The sequence below is a fragment of the Oryctolagus cuniculus genome, chromosome 1 (assembly GCF_964237555.1).
Source record: "Oryctolagus cuniculus chromosome 1, mOryCun1.1, whole genome shotgun sequence".
In the NCBI taxonomy this organism is placed as follows: Eukaryota; Metazoa; Chordata; class Mammalia; order Lagomorpha; family Leporidae; genus Oryctolagus; species Oryctolagus cuniculus.
Window position 1 is genome coordinate 144415196 of NC_091432.1, and position 15169 is coordinate 144430364.

General features: G+C 56.8%; 1 protein-coding gene across 1 annotated transcript in view; it reads left to right on the forward strand.

Annotated features, from left to right (window-relative positions):
- Positions 1 to 15169, forward strand: part of GOLM1 (golgi membrane protein 1) — a 53456-nt gene that overhangs the window by 16513 nt on the left and 21774 nt on the right. Inside the window, exons 2-4 of the mRNA XM_008257408.4 lie at positions 2247 to 2396; positions 4906 to 5085; positions 12805 to 12859. Coding sequence (XP_008255630.1) covers positions 2268 to 2396; positions 4906 to 5085; positions 12805 to 12859 — 364 coding nt within the window. The 5' untranslated portion in view covers positions 2247 to 2267. The remainder of the gene's footprint in view (positions 1 to 2246; positions 2397 to 4905; positions 5086 to 12804; positions 12860 to 15169) is intronic.

Genomic DNA, 15169 nt, shown 5'->3' on the forward strand with positions numbered 1-15169 from the left:
TGACATTAATGAAAAATACGTATTATGTAAAAACCAGGCATATGCTTCAAAACCATTTTTTTGGGCACCAAAATGAACATCTTTGAATTTCGTTTTTTGGTTAACTTTTTGAAGTACCTTCTTGCGGTACATCTGCAAACATCTAGGATATGGCTGCCCATTCCGGTGGCCTGGGTAGATTAGAACCTACCACTAGCTGGGCCTCGCAGGAAAACCACTTCGTGAGAAATGCAGGGCTGGGGCCCGGGGGATTCTGACACCCTGTGAGGGCCGAGGGCCGCTGGCGTAGACGGATACAAACTCAGAGTGGGAAGAAGTGTGACAGTGGACTCTTCTGTACTGCGTGTGGTTCCCCTTCCCGTTTGTGCTGCTATATTAAACATGGAGCCGAAAGGTTTAGGGGGAAAAAACAGATGGTCTTGTGGGCAGAGTCGGGTCGTCATCGAAGGCAGGAGAGGCGTACTGGCGTCGTGGGAGGCAGGAGAGGCGTACTGGCGTTGGGGGAGGCAGGGGAGGCGTACTGGCATCGTGGGAGGCAGGAGAGGCGTACTGGCGTCGGGGGAGGCAGGGGAGGCGTACTGGCGTCGGGGGAGGCAGGGGAGGCGTACTGGCGTCATAGACTCTTCTGGAAGTTTAATGATTCCATGCATTGCTCTTGGTGCTTTGCAGCACTCACTGATACCGGCTGGGACTGGGATCACAGCCGCGTTCGCTCAACTAGAGAGGAGGACACTGATTGTGTCCATCATGCTGTGGGCGCTGCTTCTACCAGCTGCTTGGTGAGCCCTTATCCAGCGCCCACGCCAGCAGCCAGCTGTTAAGAAAGAGGGTGCATGCCTGCAGCCCCTATGCATTCTTACTGGGAGAACTTTGTCCTGCAGCTGCCTTGCTGGTGGGCTCCCCTCTCCTTCCCCCCTTCCTGTTGCTGGCCTCACCTGGCGTAACAGGTTCTCTGTTCCCAGAGAGATCCATCGTGGCCATGCAGCTCCCGGTCCAACCAGGTCACTACCTCCCATTTCCCTCATGTGTTCATGCCGTAGTCCACTTGCGTTGCTGCAAAGCAAGAAAGAGTAGCCTGGACTGGGCACTTTACAAACAGTACAGACAGAAAGTCTCCATACAGTGGCTTACTCTGCAAATGGCCACAACAGCCAGGGGGCTCAATCTGGGTCTCCTAAGGGGGTGGCAGAGATGCAACTCTGCACATTCAGACCCCTAGGGTCTGCATTATCAGGAAGCTGGAGTTGGGAGTTGGAGGTGAGGCTCGAACCTAGACCCTCCAGTGTAGGACGAGGGTGTCTTAACCACTAGGCCAGACACCTGCCCTTAGCAGTAGGAAGTCATTTCTAACAGTTTGGAGACTGCGAAGTCTGATATCAAGGGGCCAGGATTCTGGCTGCATCATCTCTTGGTGGGCGGCAGAAGGGTGGCAGAGTGTGAGAGAGAGCAAGAGAGGGCCTCGCTCACCTCTGTAGTAACGCACCCTCGAGATGACAGACTGGTTCCGTGAAAACATTAATGCAGACCCCCATGCCCCGTCACCTCTCAACGCTGTCGGCTGGGGCCTCAGCTGCCAGTCCTTGAACTTCAGGGCACACACAGAAACGGTAACATAAAGGACCAGGTGCTTCTGCAGCCAGGGCACTGTCTGGGTGGCGACACTTGGCTGTGACTCGCGCAGGGGACTCGTCTTCACCTCCGGAATGGGCTTCCTGGGTTGTTCGAGAAATGCCTTCTTTGGGTGTTGTGGGTCATTCTGTCAAACAGCCAGAACCAGCCAAAATACATGTAGCTTTAAATTCCATTTTCCATGCTTTTTTTATTTTTTGAATTTTCCTGCTGGGAAAACACTTGACACCTGATGTTTACAGAAATGACTCATTCTCGAACAGTGTTGGGGAGGTGGGTACTGAATTGTACCCATTAGACAGACGAGGGGTCTGCAACATAGAAGAGACGTGGTCTCTGCCTGAGGTCTCGGGCCAGCTCGTCCGTCCCAGCATTTCAGGGCCTGGGCCGGGGAGCTGGCCCCAACACCGCCACCCTCGCCCCGCAGCCACGCAGTCCTGCATACGTGAGCTCCACGGATGGCTTCACGGGTCCGGGCGACGCCCCAGTGCCTGCTTGCTGCTGGCAGGGCGCCCTCCCCGAGGGTGGGGAAGGTGGACGTGGCCGGCCGGGGCAGCGCCGGGTGGGGCACTGGCCACGCTGGCACGGAGGCTCACTTCCTTGTTCTCCTTTGGCAGATCCTCGGCTCCAGTTCTGAGATGATGGGATTAGGAAGCGGGCGTCGCAGCATGAAGTCGCCGCCCCTCCTGCTGGCTGCCCTGGTGGCCTGCGTCATAGTCCTGGGCTTCAACTACTGGATTGCCAGCTCCCGGAGCGTGGATCTCCAGGTGTTCTCTTTGTTGCTTTGTCTGCTGTCTGCTGGCACCCAAGTCCCCTTGTGCCTGTGCCCGCTGCAGTGCAGGTTAGGGTCCGGGGCAGCCCCCAGCTGGTGCGAGAGGATCCTGCCATGACTGCCTTTGGTTCTGGTGCCAGACAGCCTTCTCTGTTTCCCCTGTGAGTTCAGTCTTCAGTCTAGCCACATGGGGCAGTTCTGGGAAGACAGCTTGCCCCAGTCCATGGCCACGGCCCCATCATGGTTGTCTTAGGGTTCCCTGGAGAGACAGACCCATCAGCTGTGGGTGCATGGGGAGATGAAGGGAGTTTGTTAGGGGAACCGGCCCATGCTGTTGTGGCAGCTTGATGTCCCGGGACAGGCAGTGTGCAGGCAGGAGGCCCTGGGCTGCGGGCAGCGTGGCTCAGCCCGAGTCCAAGGGTCTTGGGGCAGGGAAGCCGAGGCTGGATGGCTGTGAGCCGGAGGGTGATGGGTGTGAGTCCTGAGGCCAGTGAGTCAGGCGCTTTGACATCCAAGGTGAAGACGGTGCCCCTCTGTCTGCAGTCTCTACAGACCCCCTGCCCACCAGTGTCGCCCACGCCCCGGGCCGGGTCTCCCCCCCACCCCCAGACGCTCCCAGCACCGCTTCGCCAGGTGTCTGGGTGCTCCTTGATCCCTTGAGCTGACGCCATCACCCAGGCCCTCCAGTCCACACCAGACACCAGAGGGCCGTGTGGGGAGTGTGCTTGGATGACAGGTGTAAGACGTTCGGTTTTTCAGTGTACCGATCGCTGTGGTCCTTCAGGCACGGTGCCAAGTAAGGCCAGACACTTCTCCTCGTCAGACCACACCCAGGCTCCTCTGAGCCGCTGCTCCAGGGGACTTCAGCCTCTGCTACCTACCCGCCAGCTCCCTGTGTCTCTGGCCCGCCCAGCCCAGTGCTGGCAAAGAATCCTGCCAAGTCATCTCCCCACACTTGAACCTGCCCAGGCTCCTCATGCTCCCCCCTGAGTGTCTAAGTCCTTATCCTGCCTTTATCAAGAATCATTTGTTCCCAGCTGTAAATCCCCAGCTGCCTTTGCTGTGTTCAGAGTTGAGTGGAATTTCTCTCTCCTGTTGTAGCCATGACTGCATTGTAGTGGCCTTGAATAAAGTCTGCCTTAACCATTATTATAACATGTGCCAGAACAATATATTGAGGCCAGTGCTGTGGCACAGCAGGTTAAAGCCGCTGCCTAAAGCGCCGGCATCCCATATGGGCACCGGTTCAAGTCCTGGCTGCCTCTCTTCCAGGCCAGCTCTCTGCTGTGGCCTGGGAAGGCAGTGGAGGATGGCCCAAGTACTTGGGCCCCTGCACCCGCATGGGAGACCCAGAGGAAGCACCTGGCTCCTGGCTTCGGATTGGCACAGCTCCGGCTGCTGCTGCCATTTGGGGAGTGAACCAACAGATGGAAGACTTCTCTCTGTCTCTACCTGTGTCTGTAACTCTGTCTTTAAATCTTTTAAAAAAAAAAACACAATATATTATTCTAAAGATTTATTTTATTTATTTGAAAGAGAGAGAAAAAGATCTTTCATCTCTTGGTTCAGTTCACCGATGGCCACTTCAGCTGGGGCGGGGCCGGGCAGGGTTTCCCGTGTGTGTGTGTGTGTGTGTGTGTGTGTGCGCGCGCGGGGGACATTCGCAGGCAGCTGGATCGCAAGTGAAGCAGCCAGGTCTCTAACCAGCGCTCTGCTCCGGGATGCTCGTGTTGCAGGGCGTCACAGGTGGCAGCTTAACGTGCTGCACTACAGCCCCATCCCCGGAATAATTTTTCTTAAACAGCGCTTTGAGCCAACAGCCTAGCCTAGTTGGAGGTATTGCTGTAAACCGCCCTCCCCCCGCAACCGGGTTCATTTGCCCCACGTGGTGCAGAAAACCAGCCACTGCCATTGGGGTGGTGGAAGAAAGTAGATGTGTGTTACAAAGGAGGAAGCAAGGAGCGATTGCGTAATCCCTAGGGAATTAGGGGTAAAGGTTTTTTATAGATTGAAACTAGGGCCGAGAGATGCGTGATCAGCTCGTGTCCAGCTTCCTGCTTTGCGCACTTGTACACAACCCCTAAGAGCTGGCTTGAGCTGTACTCAGCTCACAGGTGGGCAGGCTGACAGCCAGCGGGCTGACGCCGGGGGTCTTGTCTGTCCTACGCCCTCGGCCACGGACACCGTCCCTGGCTGCCGCCGGAGCCCCTGGGCCCCTCCGTGTCCGGAGTGGAGCGTGGGACCCGCGTTCAGAAATCGGGTCCGATTAAGGAGCAGGAGAAGAGGAGTCAGTGCCCAGTGGCGTGCATGGCACTGGCCTGTGGCGGGCCCTGGCCCCGGGTGGCGTGGCGGGGGTCTTGGGTGGGGTGGCTTGGCGTGGTGGGGGTCTGGGGCATGGCACCGGCCTGGGCTGGGCCCTGGTCGTGACGTGGCGGGGGCCCCGGGCTCGGCGGGGTTCCCGCGCGTGGCACCCCGCCAGCTCTCACGCTGTGCTCTCCCCGCAGACGCGGATCGTGGAGCTGGAGGGCCGGGTCCGCCGAGCGGCCGCCGAGAGAGGCGCCGTGGAGCTGAAGAAGAACGAGTTCCAGGGGGAGCTGGAGAGGCAGCGGGGACAGCTGGACAAGATCCAGTCCAGCCACAGCTTCCAGCTGGAGAGCGTCAACAAGATGTGCCAAGACGAAAAGGCAAGACCCGGGCGCCCCTGCTCCGGCCGCGGCGCGCCCTGGGCGGTGGTCGTGGCTCTCCTAACGTGGTGCGTGGGTCTCACTCTGCCTCCAACCCTGGCCATCCATGGCTTGTGGGTGGGGCCCTCCAAGTCACGCCCACTTACCCATGATGCACCTGTCTCATCCAGGATGCGGAAGGGGGAGGCACCTCTCCTGGGTGGGACTGGTCATGGTCACGCCCACTTACCCATGATGCACCTGTCTCATCCAGGACGCGGAAGGGGGAGGCACCTCTCCTGGGTGGGACTGGTCACGGCCACGCCCACTTTCCCATGATGCACCTGTCTCATCCAGGACCGGAAGGGGGAGGCACCTCTCGAGGCCCCGGGATCGCAGTGGTCGCGGTCACTTTCCCATGATGCACCTGTATTGTCCAGGACCCGGAAGGGGATGGCACCTCTCCTCCGGAAAAGGAAGTTACGTTCCATGGGGAGGCGCCATGACACTCGATCTTCCCACCAAACACCGCTCTGTGTGTGGATTCAATTAGGGCAACATCTTGTACCTTATCGAAGGGGCTGAGACGCCCCGTGTGCATTTTGGCTCTTGTTTTGGGTCCGTTCCGGCCGCCTCCCATGCTCTAGTCCTAGGCAGCTGTGTGGCCCACTCATGACTGGGATGTCTCCTTGGGGAGAGGCCCGCATGCAGGCGAGTGTGTATAGTCACTCTCAGATAAATCCTGCTCTCACTTGAGCACTACGCTTATTCCTCTGCTTTAAATTCCTTGTATTCAAAGCTCATCTTGATCAAGCTAGTTGGTTTGATTGACTGGAAAGAGTTAGCCAGAGAGGGAGAGACAGAGATCTTGGACCTGTTGGTTCACTCCCCAGGTGGCGGCTGGGGCTGGGGCTGGGCCAGGCCAGAGCCAGGAGCTTCACCCAGGTCTTCTGTGTGGGTGCAGGGGCCCAAGCACTTGGACCATCTTCAGCTGCTTTCCCAGGCCACAGCAGAGAGCTGGATCAGAAGTGGAGCAGCCGGGACTCGAACCAGTGCCCACCGGGGATGCTGGCGTCTCAGGCGGCGCCTTACCGGCTCTGCCACAATGTGGGCCCCCTCTGCTTTAAATTCTAATCTCTGTGGGGACTGGAACTTGGCGTGGACTTGCTTAGGCCCTTAACAGATCGATCCCCTGTTGGCTTCCTTTCTACACACATATGTTAAACACCTGCTCTGGGCTGGGCCTGTGCTAGGTGCTGGACTCCCAGAGGAAGCATCCGTGCCTTCACGAAGGGCAAGAGTTGCAAGCTTCTATGTGCTACTCACAAAATAGAGGCTCAAGAGAGTAGGCTTTTCATTTGGGGGAGAGAGAGAGAGAGAGATCCTGTTTGCTTGTTTACTCTCCCAAAGCCTGGATCGGCTGGCACTGGGCCAGGCCAAAGCTGGGAGCTAGGAATTGGCTGCAGGTCTCCTGTGGGTGGCTGGGACCCAAGTCCGTCAGCCATCATCTGCTGCCCCCCAGGGTGGGCGTTAGCAGGAGGCTGGAGTCAGGACCTGAAGTTGGGACTCAGACGCAGGCACTGAGATTGGAGCTTGTTTTGGGTCCCTTCTCAGGCTGCCCTGTGGTGCACGCACCTCTCTCTCTGGGCTGGTTGATTCACCGACATCCAGTGGGTCAGATGTGGACTTGGCGTTAGTAGGAGCTGGTGTCCAGCATTTCGCTGGCCTCAGGCGCTCTGGACAGATTGTAAATGCACTTTTCTTTATCTGTAGAATCCTCTGCCATATTCACAAACTCATACTTCTTCCTCGGGCATTGTTCTGATTTTAATGTTAGAACAGAGTCCTGTATTTTTCCTCCCTGGGGGACACTATTTGTGTTTGCGAAGTCCTCTTCCACTGAATGTCATAGGACCTGGGCATTTCTCACCGTGTAAGTACACACAGCATCTCTTAAAAAAAATAAACACTATTGGGGAGAAGAAGTAGAGTTTATTTTCAAAGAATTGAGTTTGAGAGAATTCCTCCTGGGATTTGCAACTTCCTGTGCAAATGTCACAGGCTCCCAGGTTCTCAGAGTCTGGGAAGATGGTGCGCCATCTCTTCCCAGACCCTGAGAGTCAGCCTCTGCTGAGTCTCTCGGGCTGACACTCACAGGCACCCCTTCCGGGTCCCTTTCAACCCCCTTAGGAGGCTGCGGCCATTTTACAGGCGTGACAGGTGGCGCTCAGGGAGCAGTGGTCGCCAGGATGAGACCTGGACCTGGGATGGCCTCCCGACTCCCATCTTCCATGTCCTTCCTAATGTGCCTTTGTCTTGTTCTCTGCTAGAAATGTTCTCTGCAGCACAGTGGCACTCACCACTAGGGTTGCTGGGGCCAAGGGACTGAATTTTAGTGAATTGTAACCATTTACATGTAAATGGCCAAATGTGGCCCAGGGGCTGCCTTAGTGGGTGATCTTCAGGATTCTGGTTAAAAGCCTGCTTGGGGGCCCGGCGCTGTGGCTCACTTGGCTAATCCTCCACCTGCTGTGCCGGCACCCCAGGTTCTAGTCCCGGTTGGGGTGCTGGATTCTGTTCCAGTTGCTTCTCCTCCAGTCCAGCTCTCTGCTGTGGCCCAGTAAGGCAGTGGAGGATGGCCCAAGTGCTTGGGCCCTGCACCCGCATGGGAGACCAGGAGAAGCACCTGGCTCCTGCCTTCGGATCAGCGCAGTGCACCAGCTGTGGCTGCCATTTGGGGGGTGAACCAACGGCAAAAGGAAGACCTTTCTCTCTGTCTCTCTCTCTCTCACTGTCTAACTCTGCCTGTCCAAAAAAAAAAAAAAAAAAAAAAAAGTGCTTGAGGGCAGGTGTTTGGGAGGGGCCAGTGGTGATGGTTTAAGTATTTGGGTTCCTGCCCCTTATATGGTGGTGGACCTGAGTTGAGGTCCCAGCTTCTGGCTTTGGTGTGGCCCAGCCTTGGCTGTTGTGGACATTTCAGAATGAACCAGCAAAAGGGAGCTCACTTCCCTCCCTCCCTTCCCTCTCCCTCCCTTCCCTCTCCCTCCCTCCCCTCTACTTCCCTCCCTTCCTGTCCCCCCCCCCCCCATTCTCTCCCTTCTCTCTGCCTCTCAGATAAATAATTTTTTAGTTGAAAGACAAAGCCACCTGGTTTGAGCTCCGAGTTACAGGCAGTCGTGTGGTTTCAGCGGTCCTCTGGCGCCTCCGCCCATCCCCCAGAAGCAGGGATGGGGACTTGGCTGCCGGAGTTGTGCGTCTGGCTGTAACTGGGCACACACCTGCAGCTGGCCAGCAGGGTGCCGGGTGCGGGGATCTCTGTGGTGTTGGGGGCCCCCGCAGGGTCTCCCAAGGAGTTTGGTCTTAGTTTGAGGGTGCTCAGGTGTGGAGTGTGAAAGGTAGGCCCTGGCTCTGTGGAGTGGCAGTGCCTAGGGCAGGGAGCAGGCCTCAGGGGAGGCAGCCCTGGCATTGGCCCTGGAAATGGCAGAAGCAAACAGTGGCATCCTAGGGAGTCTGGGTAGAGGGTCGGATCAGTCACACGAGGTGAGCGGGTTTGAGAGGCAGCCGGAGGGGGCGTGGCAGGCCTGGGTGGCAGGCGGAGGGCGGGAGGCGATTGGGAGTGGGACAGACACGGTGAAAACCCGTCTTCCTGGTACAAGGGTTTGGCTCCGAACGCTGCAGTCTTACCAGGTCCTAGATGCCCCAGTTGGCTGATGCCGTCTGACCTGCAAAGCCAGCTGTGTAACAAAATGCAGCCATTCACCTCCCCTGTGCAGCTGACATGGGGCAACCGTGGTCCTCGGGTCTCGTCAGTTGTCAGCCTCCACGCTCAGGGGAGGGCTGGGGCCAGGAGCACACTTGGGTGGGTCTTCTGTCGCAGGGGTGCTTGCTCGTGGAAGGGGTAGCCTTGGCCTTCGCTGGCGCGGCCGGCTTTTGTCTCTTTCTCTCCACCCGGAATGGCCCGAGTGAGTTGGACTCAGATTTTGTTGTTGCTGTCATTCCCCTGCTGTCCTTCTTTGTTTTTAAGATATTTATGTATTTGAAAGGCAGAGGCAGTGAGAAACAGAGGTCTTCCATCTGCTGGTTCACTCTCCAAATGGCTGCAATGGCTGGAGCTGAGCTGATCCAAAGCCAGGAGCCAGGAGCCAGGAGCTTCTTCCAGGTCTCCTACGCGGGTGGGTGCAGGGCCCAAGGACTTGGGCCATCTTCTACTGCTTTCCCACGTCATAGCAGGGAGCTGGATCAGAAGTGGAGCATCTGGGAGAGGCAGAGAGAGAGAGGTTGAAAGAGAGAGGTCTTCCATCCCATGGTTCACTCCCCAGTTGGCCGCAACAGCTGGAGCCGCGCCAATCCAAAGCAGGGAGCCAGGAGCTTCTTCTGAGTCTCCCAATCAGGTGTGAGGGCCCAAGGACTTGGGCCATCTTCCACTGCTTTCCCAGGCTATAGCAGAGAGCTGGATAGGAAGTGGAGTAGCTGGGTCTGGAACCAGTGCCCATATGGGATGCCGGCACTGCAGGCGGCGGCTTTATCCACAACGGCACTGCACCAGCCCCTCCCCTGCTGTCCTTAACTCAGCTCCACAAGGCAGGCGTTTGATGGGAAAGACACTGAGAACAGATGACCCGCTGTCTCCATTTCTCCTCTCTGTCCCCAACAGCTGTGGCTCTGGCGTGGTTGTGTTGATTGGGACCGACAGTCCCCTTGGTTCTGGGTCAGTGTTCTCTTAAGTCCCCAGGTTGGGGGCGGGGAGGGGGGAGCCTGTTTGTAGAAAGCCCGAGTGCACGGAAGTCACATGTCCCGCAGGTGAGAGCAGGAACGAGAGCGCGGACGAGCTGCTCAGCCGTGCCCTCTCCACTGGTCCTTGTCCTCGCCGTGGAGGCTGCGAAGCTGGAACCAGGCAGCCTCGGGCCTCCGGCCGTTGTTGGTGGGGTGTTTCCTGCTGCTGCAGCAGCCTGCAGGGTGGGAGTTGTAGCATAGCAGGTAAAGCTGCAGCCTGCGGTGCCGGCATCCTATAGCCCATATAGGTGAGCATGAGGGATCACTACAAGGGATGGGCTAGAGTGAGAGACCGAAGGGGAACCTGGTCTGTTTCAGATTCCTTTTTTTCCAAGATTGATTGATTTGAACGGTTGTGGGGGTTTCTGGTACTGGTGTCCTGCAGCAGTGTGGAGCAGCAGCGTGGGTGAGGTAGGTGTGCGCATGCGCCCAAGCCAGCCAAGTCTTATAGAGCTGCAGTGTTCAGTCCCAGGCTCCCCTGCATGGCCTGGGCTGCTCTTATTGAAGCCTTGTGGTCATGGTGGTCAGGCTTCATCGCAGTCTTGACCTTCCTTCAAACCAGGAAGTTAGGAGAATGTCCTTACAGCCAGCTCCGACGTTGGTGGCGACGTGAGGGAGGGTGGGAGGATGGATGGGGGCATTTGTGGTGGGCTTCGGGGAGGTGTCCAGTGTCTGTAACTCACCTTGGTGGGCAGGGGGAGGGCAGAGGATGGCTTCTGAGGACATTGCTTGAGTACTGCGGTTTTTAATTTTTTTTTTTTTTCCTTTTAAGATTCATTTATTTGAAAGGCAGAGTTGGAGACAGAGAGGTCTTCCATCCACTGGTTCAGTCCCCACATGGTCCCAACAGCCGGAGCTCAGCCAGTCCAAAGCAAGGAGCCAGGAGCTTCATCCGGGTCTCCCACGTGGGTGGCAGGAGCCCAAGCCCTTGGACCGTCTTCCTCTGATTTCCCAGGCCCATTAGCAGGGCGTTGGATCAGAAGTGGAGTAGCCGGGACTCAAACCAGTGCCCATATGGGATTCTGACACTTAGGGTGGCAGCTTTACCCACTATGCCACAGCACTGGCCCCAAAATACTGGTTTGTGCAGCCCTGACAGCTGAGGAAACCCAGGTGGGGCTTTTGTGGTCTTCAGGTCCCCCACTCAGTGGGGACCAGGGTGCTGTGGCATTTAGACGGGCACCCCACCTTTTGCTGCAGGGGTGCAGAAAGTCCCTGCTGAGATGCCTGTCACGTGCCCCCCCCCCCGTTTTGTGATAACAAAGTGGCTTAAGTTTCGTGTGAAATTATAATGGAGAAGTAGCACGTAGCAGTGTGTGGGAGAGTCCTTGAACTCGCCCAGAATCTCTATCAGAAAGCAAGGTTGTGGGGCCGGCGCCGTGGCTCACTTGGTTAATCCTTTGCCTGCGGTGCCGGCATCCCATATGGGTGCCGGGTTCTAGTCCCGGTTGCTCCTCTTCCAGTCCAGCTCTCTGCTGTGGCCAGGGAGTGCAGTGGAGGATGGCCCAAGTGCTTGGACCCTGCACCTGCATGGGAGACCAGGAGGAAGCACCTGGCTCCTGGCTTCGGACCGGCACAGCGCCGGCCGTAGCAGCCATTTGAGGGTGTGAACCAATGGGAGGAAGACCTTTCTCTCTGTCTCTCTCCCTCACTGTCTAACTCTATCTGTAAAAAAAAAAAAAAAGGCAAGGTTGTGTGTTTTCAAGTCCATTTTCTGTTCCCTCAAAATCAACCTCGCAGTTCAGGCTATTTTTCAAAATTGTGCTTTTCAGGTTTAGTTGGTGACGTAATAGGGTTATGGATGTGTCTCTCTGTGTGTGTAGACCAACTGTGGACACTTTTAAACTTGAAAAGTGGACAGAATGACCTAATGAGCTCTCATCGTTATAACTCAGGCTGTTAGAATCGCGATGTTTCAGTACCTCTCTCTAGAAGGTGGGATCTTCTTTGTTATTATTTTTAATTAGTTAATTTATTTGAAAGAGTTACATGGAAAAAGGGAGGCGGGGGAAGGGGAGGTCTTCCATCCCATGGTTCACTCCCCAATTGGCCGTAATGGCCAGAGCTGCACCAATCTGAAGCCAGGAGCTTCTTCCGGGTCTCCCAATCAGGTGCAGGGGCCCAAGGACCTGGGTCATCTTCCACTGCTTTCCCAGGCCATAGCAGAGAGCTGGATCAGAAGTGGAGCAGCTGGGACTTGAACTGGCGCCCATATGGGATGCTGGCACTGCTGGTGGCGGCTTTACCCTCTACGCCAGCCCCTAGAAGGTGGTATCTTATTTCTCTTACCTGTCATAATACTATCTTACCAAAATATCCAGTAATTCCTTATATAAAATAGTGCACACCTGCTTGTGTGTGTGTGTGTGTATTCACTGGCTCGAGAGCAGAGGAAGGCACAGAATGAGCTCTGATCTGGTGCTTCCCTCTCCAAATGCCCGCAGTGACCGGGGGGCAGGTCAGAGCTGGGAGCCATGTGGCGGGGACCCCAGCACTGGAGCCTTCATCGCTGCTCCCCGGGGCTTCACGGACAGGAAGCTGGAGTCAGGAGCTGGACGCCAAACCCCGGCACTGCGAAGTGGGGCGCTGGTGCCCTGACCACCAGCCCGGAAACACCCAGCTTTGTTTAAAAACTTGCTAGCTTGAGTCTCCCGTGGCCTCTTCCCTCTTCCCTGTTGACTGTCCCCGCTCTGTGTGAGGCCGCCTGTCCCCAAGCTCCTGGACCGTGGGCGGGAGAGCGGCAGCCAGCGGGCGAGCTGCTCCCAGAAGTCTCGCCGTGCTCACTGTGGAACCCCTTTTCTCTATCCTCTCAGCCAGCCTGGAAGAGAACCCAGGATCCCTCCACCTTCCTCCAGTTGCTGGCTGGTGGCTGGCACGGGAGCCCGAGCCTGGAGACACGCCCACTGCGGGTGCCCCCCCCCCCCAGGCTGCAGGAGTTCCATGTTATCCTGTCTTCTCTCCCTGCAGGCGGTGTTGGTGAATAATATCACCACGGGCGAGAAGCTCATCCGAGTGCTCCAGGGTAAGTCCCAATGCCCCCTCCGCCGGGCAGCGTTCTTTAGGGGTGAGCACCTGCTGTGCCCTCTGCACAGGGATGGCGTTCTGGGCGACGCGCGCGGCCCTGGGCGTGTTGTTCTTACTGTGCATGCTCCCTGTGTGTCCATCAAAGAGTCCGAAGCCTGCCTTCAGACTCCGGTATGAGTGCGTTAAGAAACATTGTCCAGACCGGGCACCTGGAATCTGAAAGGCTCCCAAAGAAAGGGCTCCGGGCACTGACCTGACCTGGCAGCCCAAGCGGAAGACGCCACACCTCCTGTGTGGGATTGCATTCAGAACGCACATGATCATGCAAAATACCAACACAGGTGTAGGTGAGGCATCGGTACATTCCGTGCTTACGAGACCGGGGCCCCGAGGTGTCTCATGTATGTGCAAGCCAGACCACTTCTGGCCCCATGCATCGCAGGTGAGGCGTGCCCACTCTGTGTGTGTGCTGGGTTTTATGTTTTTTTTTTTTTTTTTATGGGTTTTATGTATACATAAGGTGCATGTTAATTTAAAGCTGACGCTCAGCTCAGTTCCTGAGAAGCCTCAGTTTGGTTGGGGCAGTGTCGGCATCTCCACCTCCTGCGCCTGTCAGGAAGCCATCAAAGTGGGTCATGTGGACACCTGTCAGTCCTGCAGTCCAGGCAACCCCTGCCCTGTTCTGGCCCCATCAGTTACCGCACATTTCTTTATTTTAAACATTTATTTATTTATTTGAAAGGCAGAGTTATAGAGAGGCAGAGAGAGAGAGAGAGTTCTTCCATCCGCTGGTTCACTCCCTAATTGGCCGCAACGGCTGGAGCTGTGCCGATCCGAAGCCAGGATCCAGGAGCTTCTTCTGGGTCTCCTATGCAGGTGCAGGGGCCCAAGGACTTGGGCCATCTTCCACTGCTTTCCCAGGCCACAGCAGAGACTGGCTGGGAAGTGGAGCAGCTGGGACTCGAACCGGCACCCATATGGGATACCGGCACTGCGGTCAATGGCTTTACACACTATGCCACAGCGCTGGCCCCCCCCCCCTTTTTTTCTTTTTATGCTTTGGTCTTTATTTCTTAAGTTAATTCTTTGACAGAGTAAGTTCCCCTCTACTGGTTTATTTCCCCAAAAGGTGGCTGGGGCTGGGCTGAGTTGAGACCAAGAGCCCGGAACGCAGTCCAGGCCTGCCGAGTGGAGGAAGGAACCCCAATTCTGGAGCCTCCACCTGCTGCCTCGCAGGGCATGCGTCAGCAGGAAGCTGGAGTCGGGAGCCCCCCGCCCGTGGAATGCTGTGTTTGAACTGCTGCGGCAAATACCTGCCCCTGCTTTGCATTGTTCATAGTCCTCAGGGTCTTCAGACGTTCATGAAAAATGCATGTGTGGATTTCAGATTTTTCACACCAAAATGAGCTCACTTTATCCCATTTTCCTATGAACTTCTTGAAGCACCCCTGTGTGTCCACATGTATATAGGGTGAGAACATAGGTTACCTTTTTTCCTGTTTTAAAGATTTATTTATTTGAAAGGTAGAGTTACAGAGAGGCAGAGGCAGAGAGAGAGGGAGAGAGGTCTTCCACCTGCTGGTTCACTCCCCAAAGGACTGCAGTGGTCGGAGGTGGGCCAATCTGAAGCCAGGAGTCAGATGCTTCTTCTGGGTCTCCCACATGGGTGCAGGGGCCCAAGGACTTGGGCCATCCTGTACTGCTTTCCCAGGCCACAGCAGAGAGCTGGATTTGAAGTGGAGCAGCCGGGACTAGAACCGGCACCCGTATGGGAGGTCACAGGTGGCAGCTTTACCCACTGCGCCGCAGTGCCGGCCCCATTTCAGTAAGTCCTGACAAATGGTTGGCCTCACAGCCCTCGGTCCCCGGCTGCAGGCAGCGGGTGCCCCCTGCTTGGATGGCCTCTCCCACCTTGACACTCGCTTCCTGTCCTCTGTGCCATGGTTTTGTCCTCTCAAGGATGGTGTCCAGGTGCTTTGAGCATGCGCCACCTGGTGGCCACTGGCAGGAGTGCATGGGCTCCCTGGGTTTTGCTGGGTTCTGTTTCCCCCAGGGAGTCTGGCAAGTCCAGTGCCGTGAGGACAGAGGTTGGGGAACAGCAGCGTCTCCCCAGGGCTGTGTAGCGCCCTCGGGTGCTGTCGTGCACCACTAGGCACCCCCTGCACCTGGGCTTTGCTGGGCCACATCTTCAGGGCAGCGTGGATGAGCTGAGGAGTTCCCCTGATTAGAGGGCTGGGCAGCTGCCGGACACAGAGCCTAGGAGACTCACGAGACAGCAGGAGGCTGTGTCCCAGGGTCTGCGTTAGTG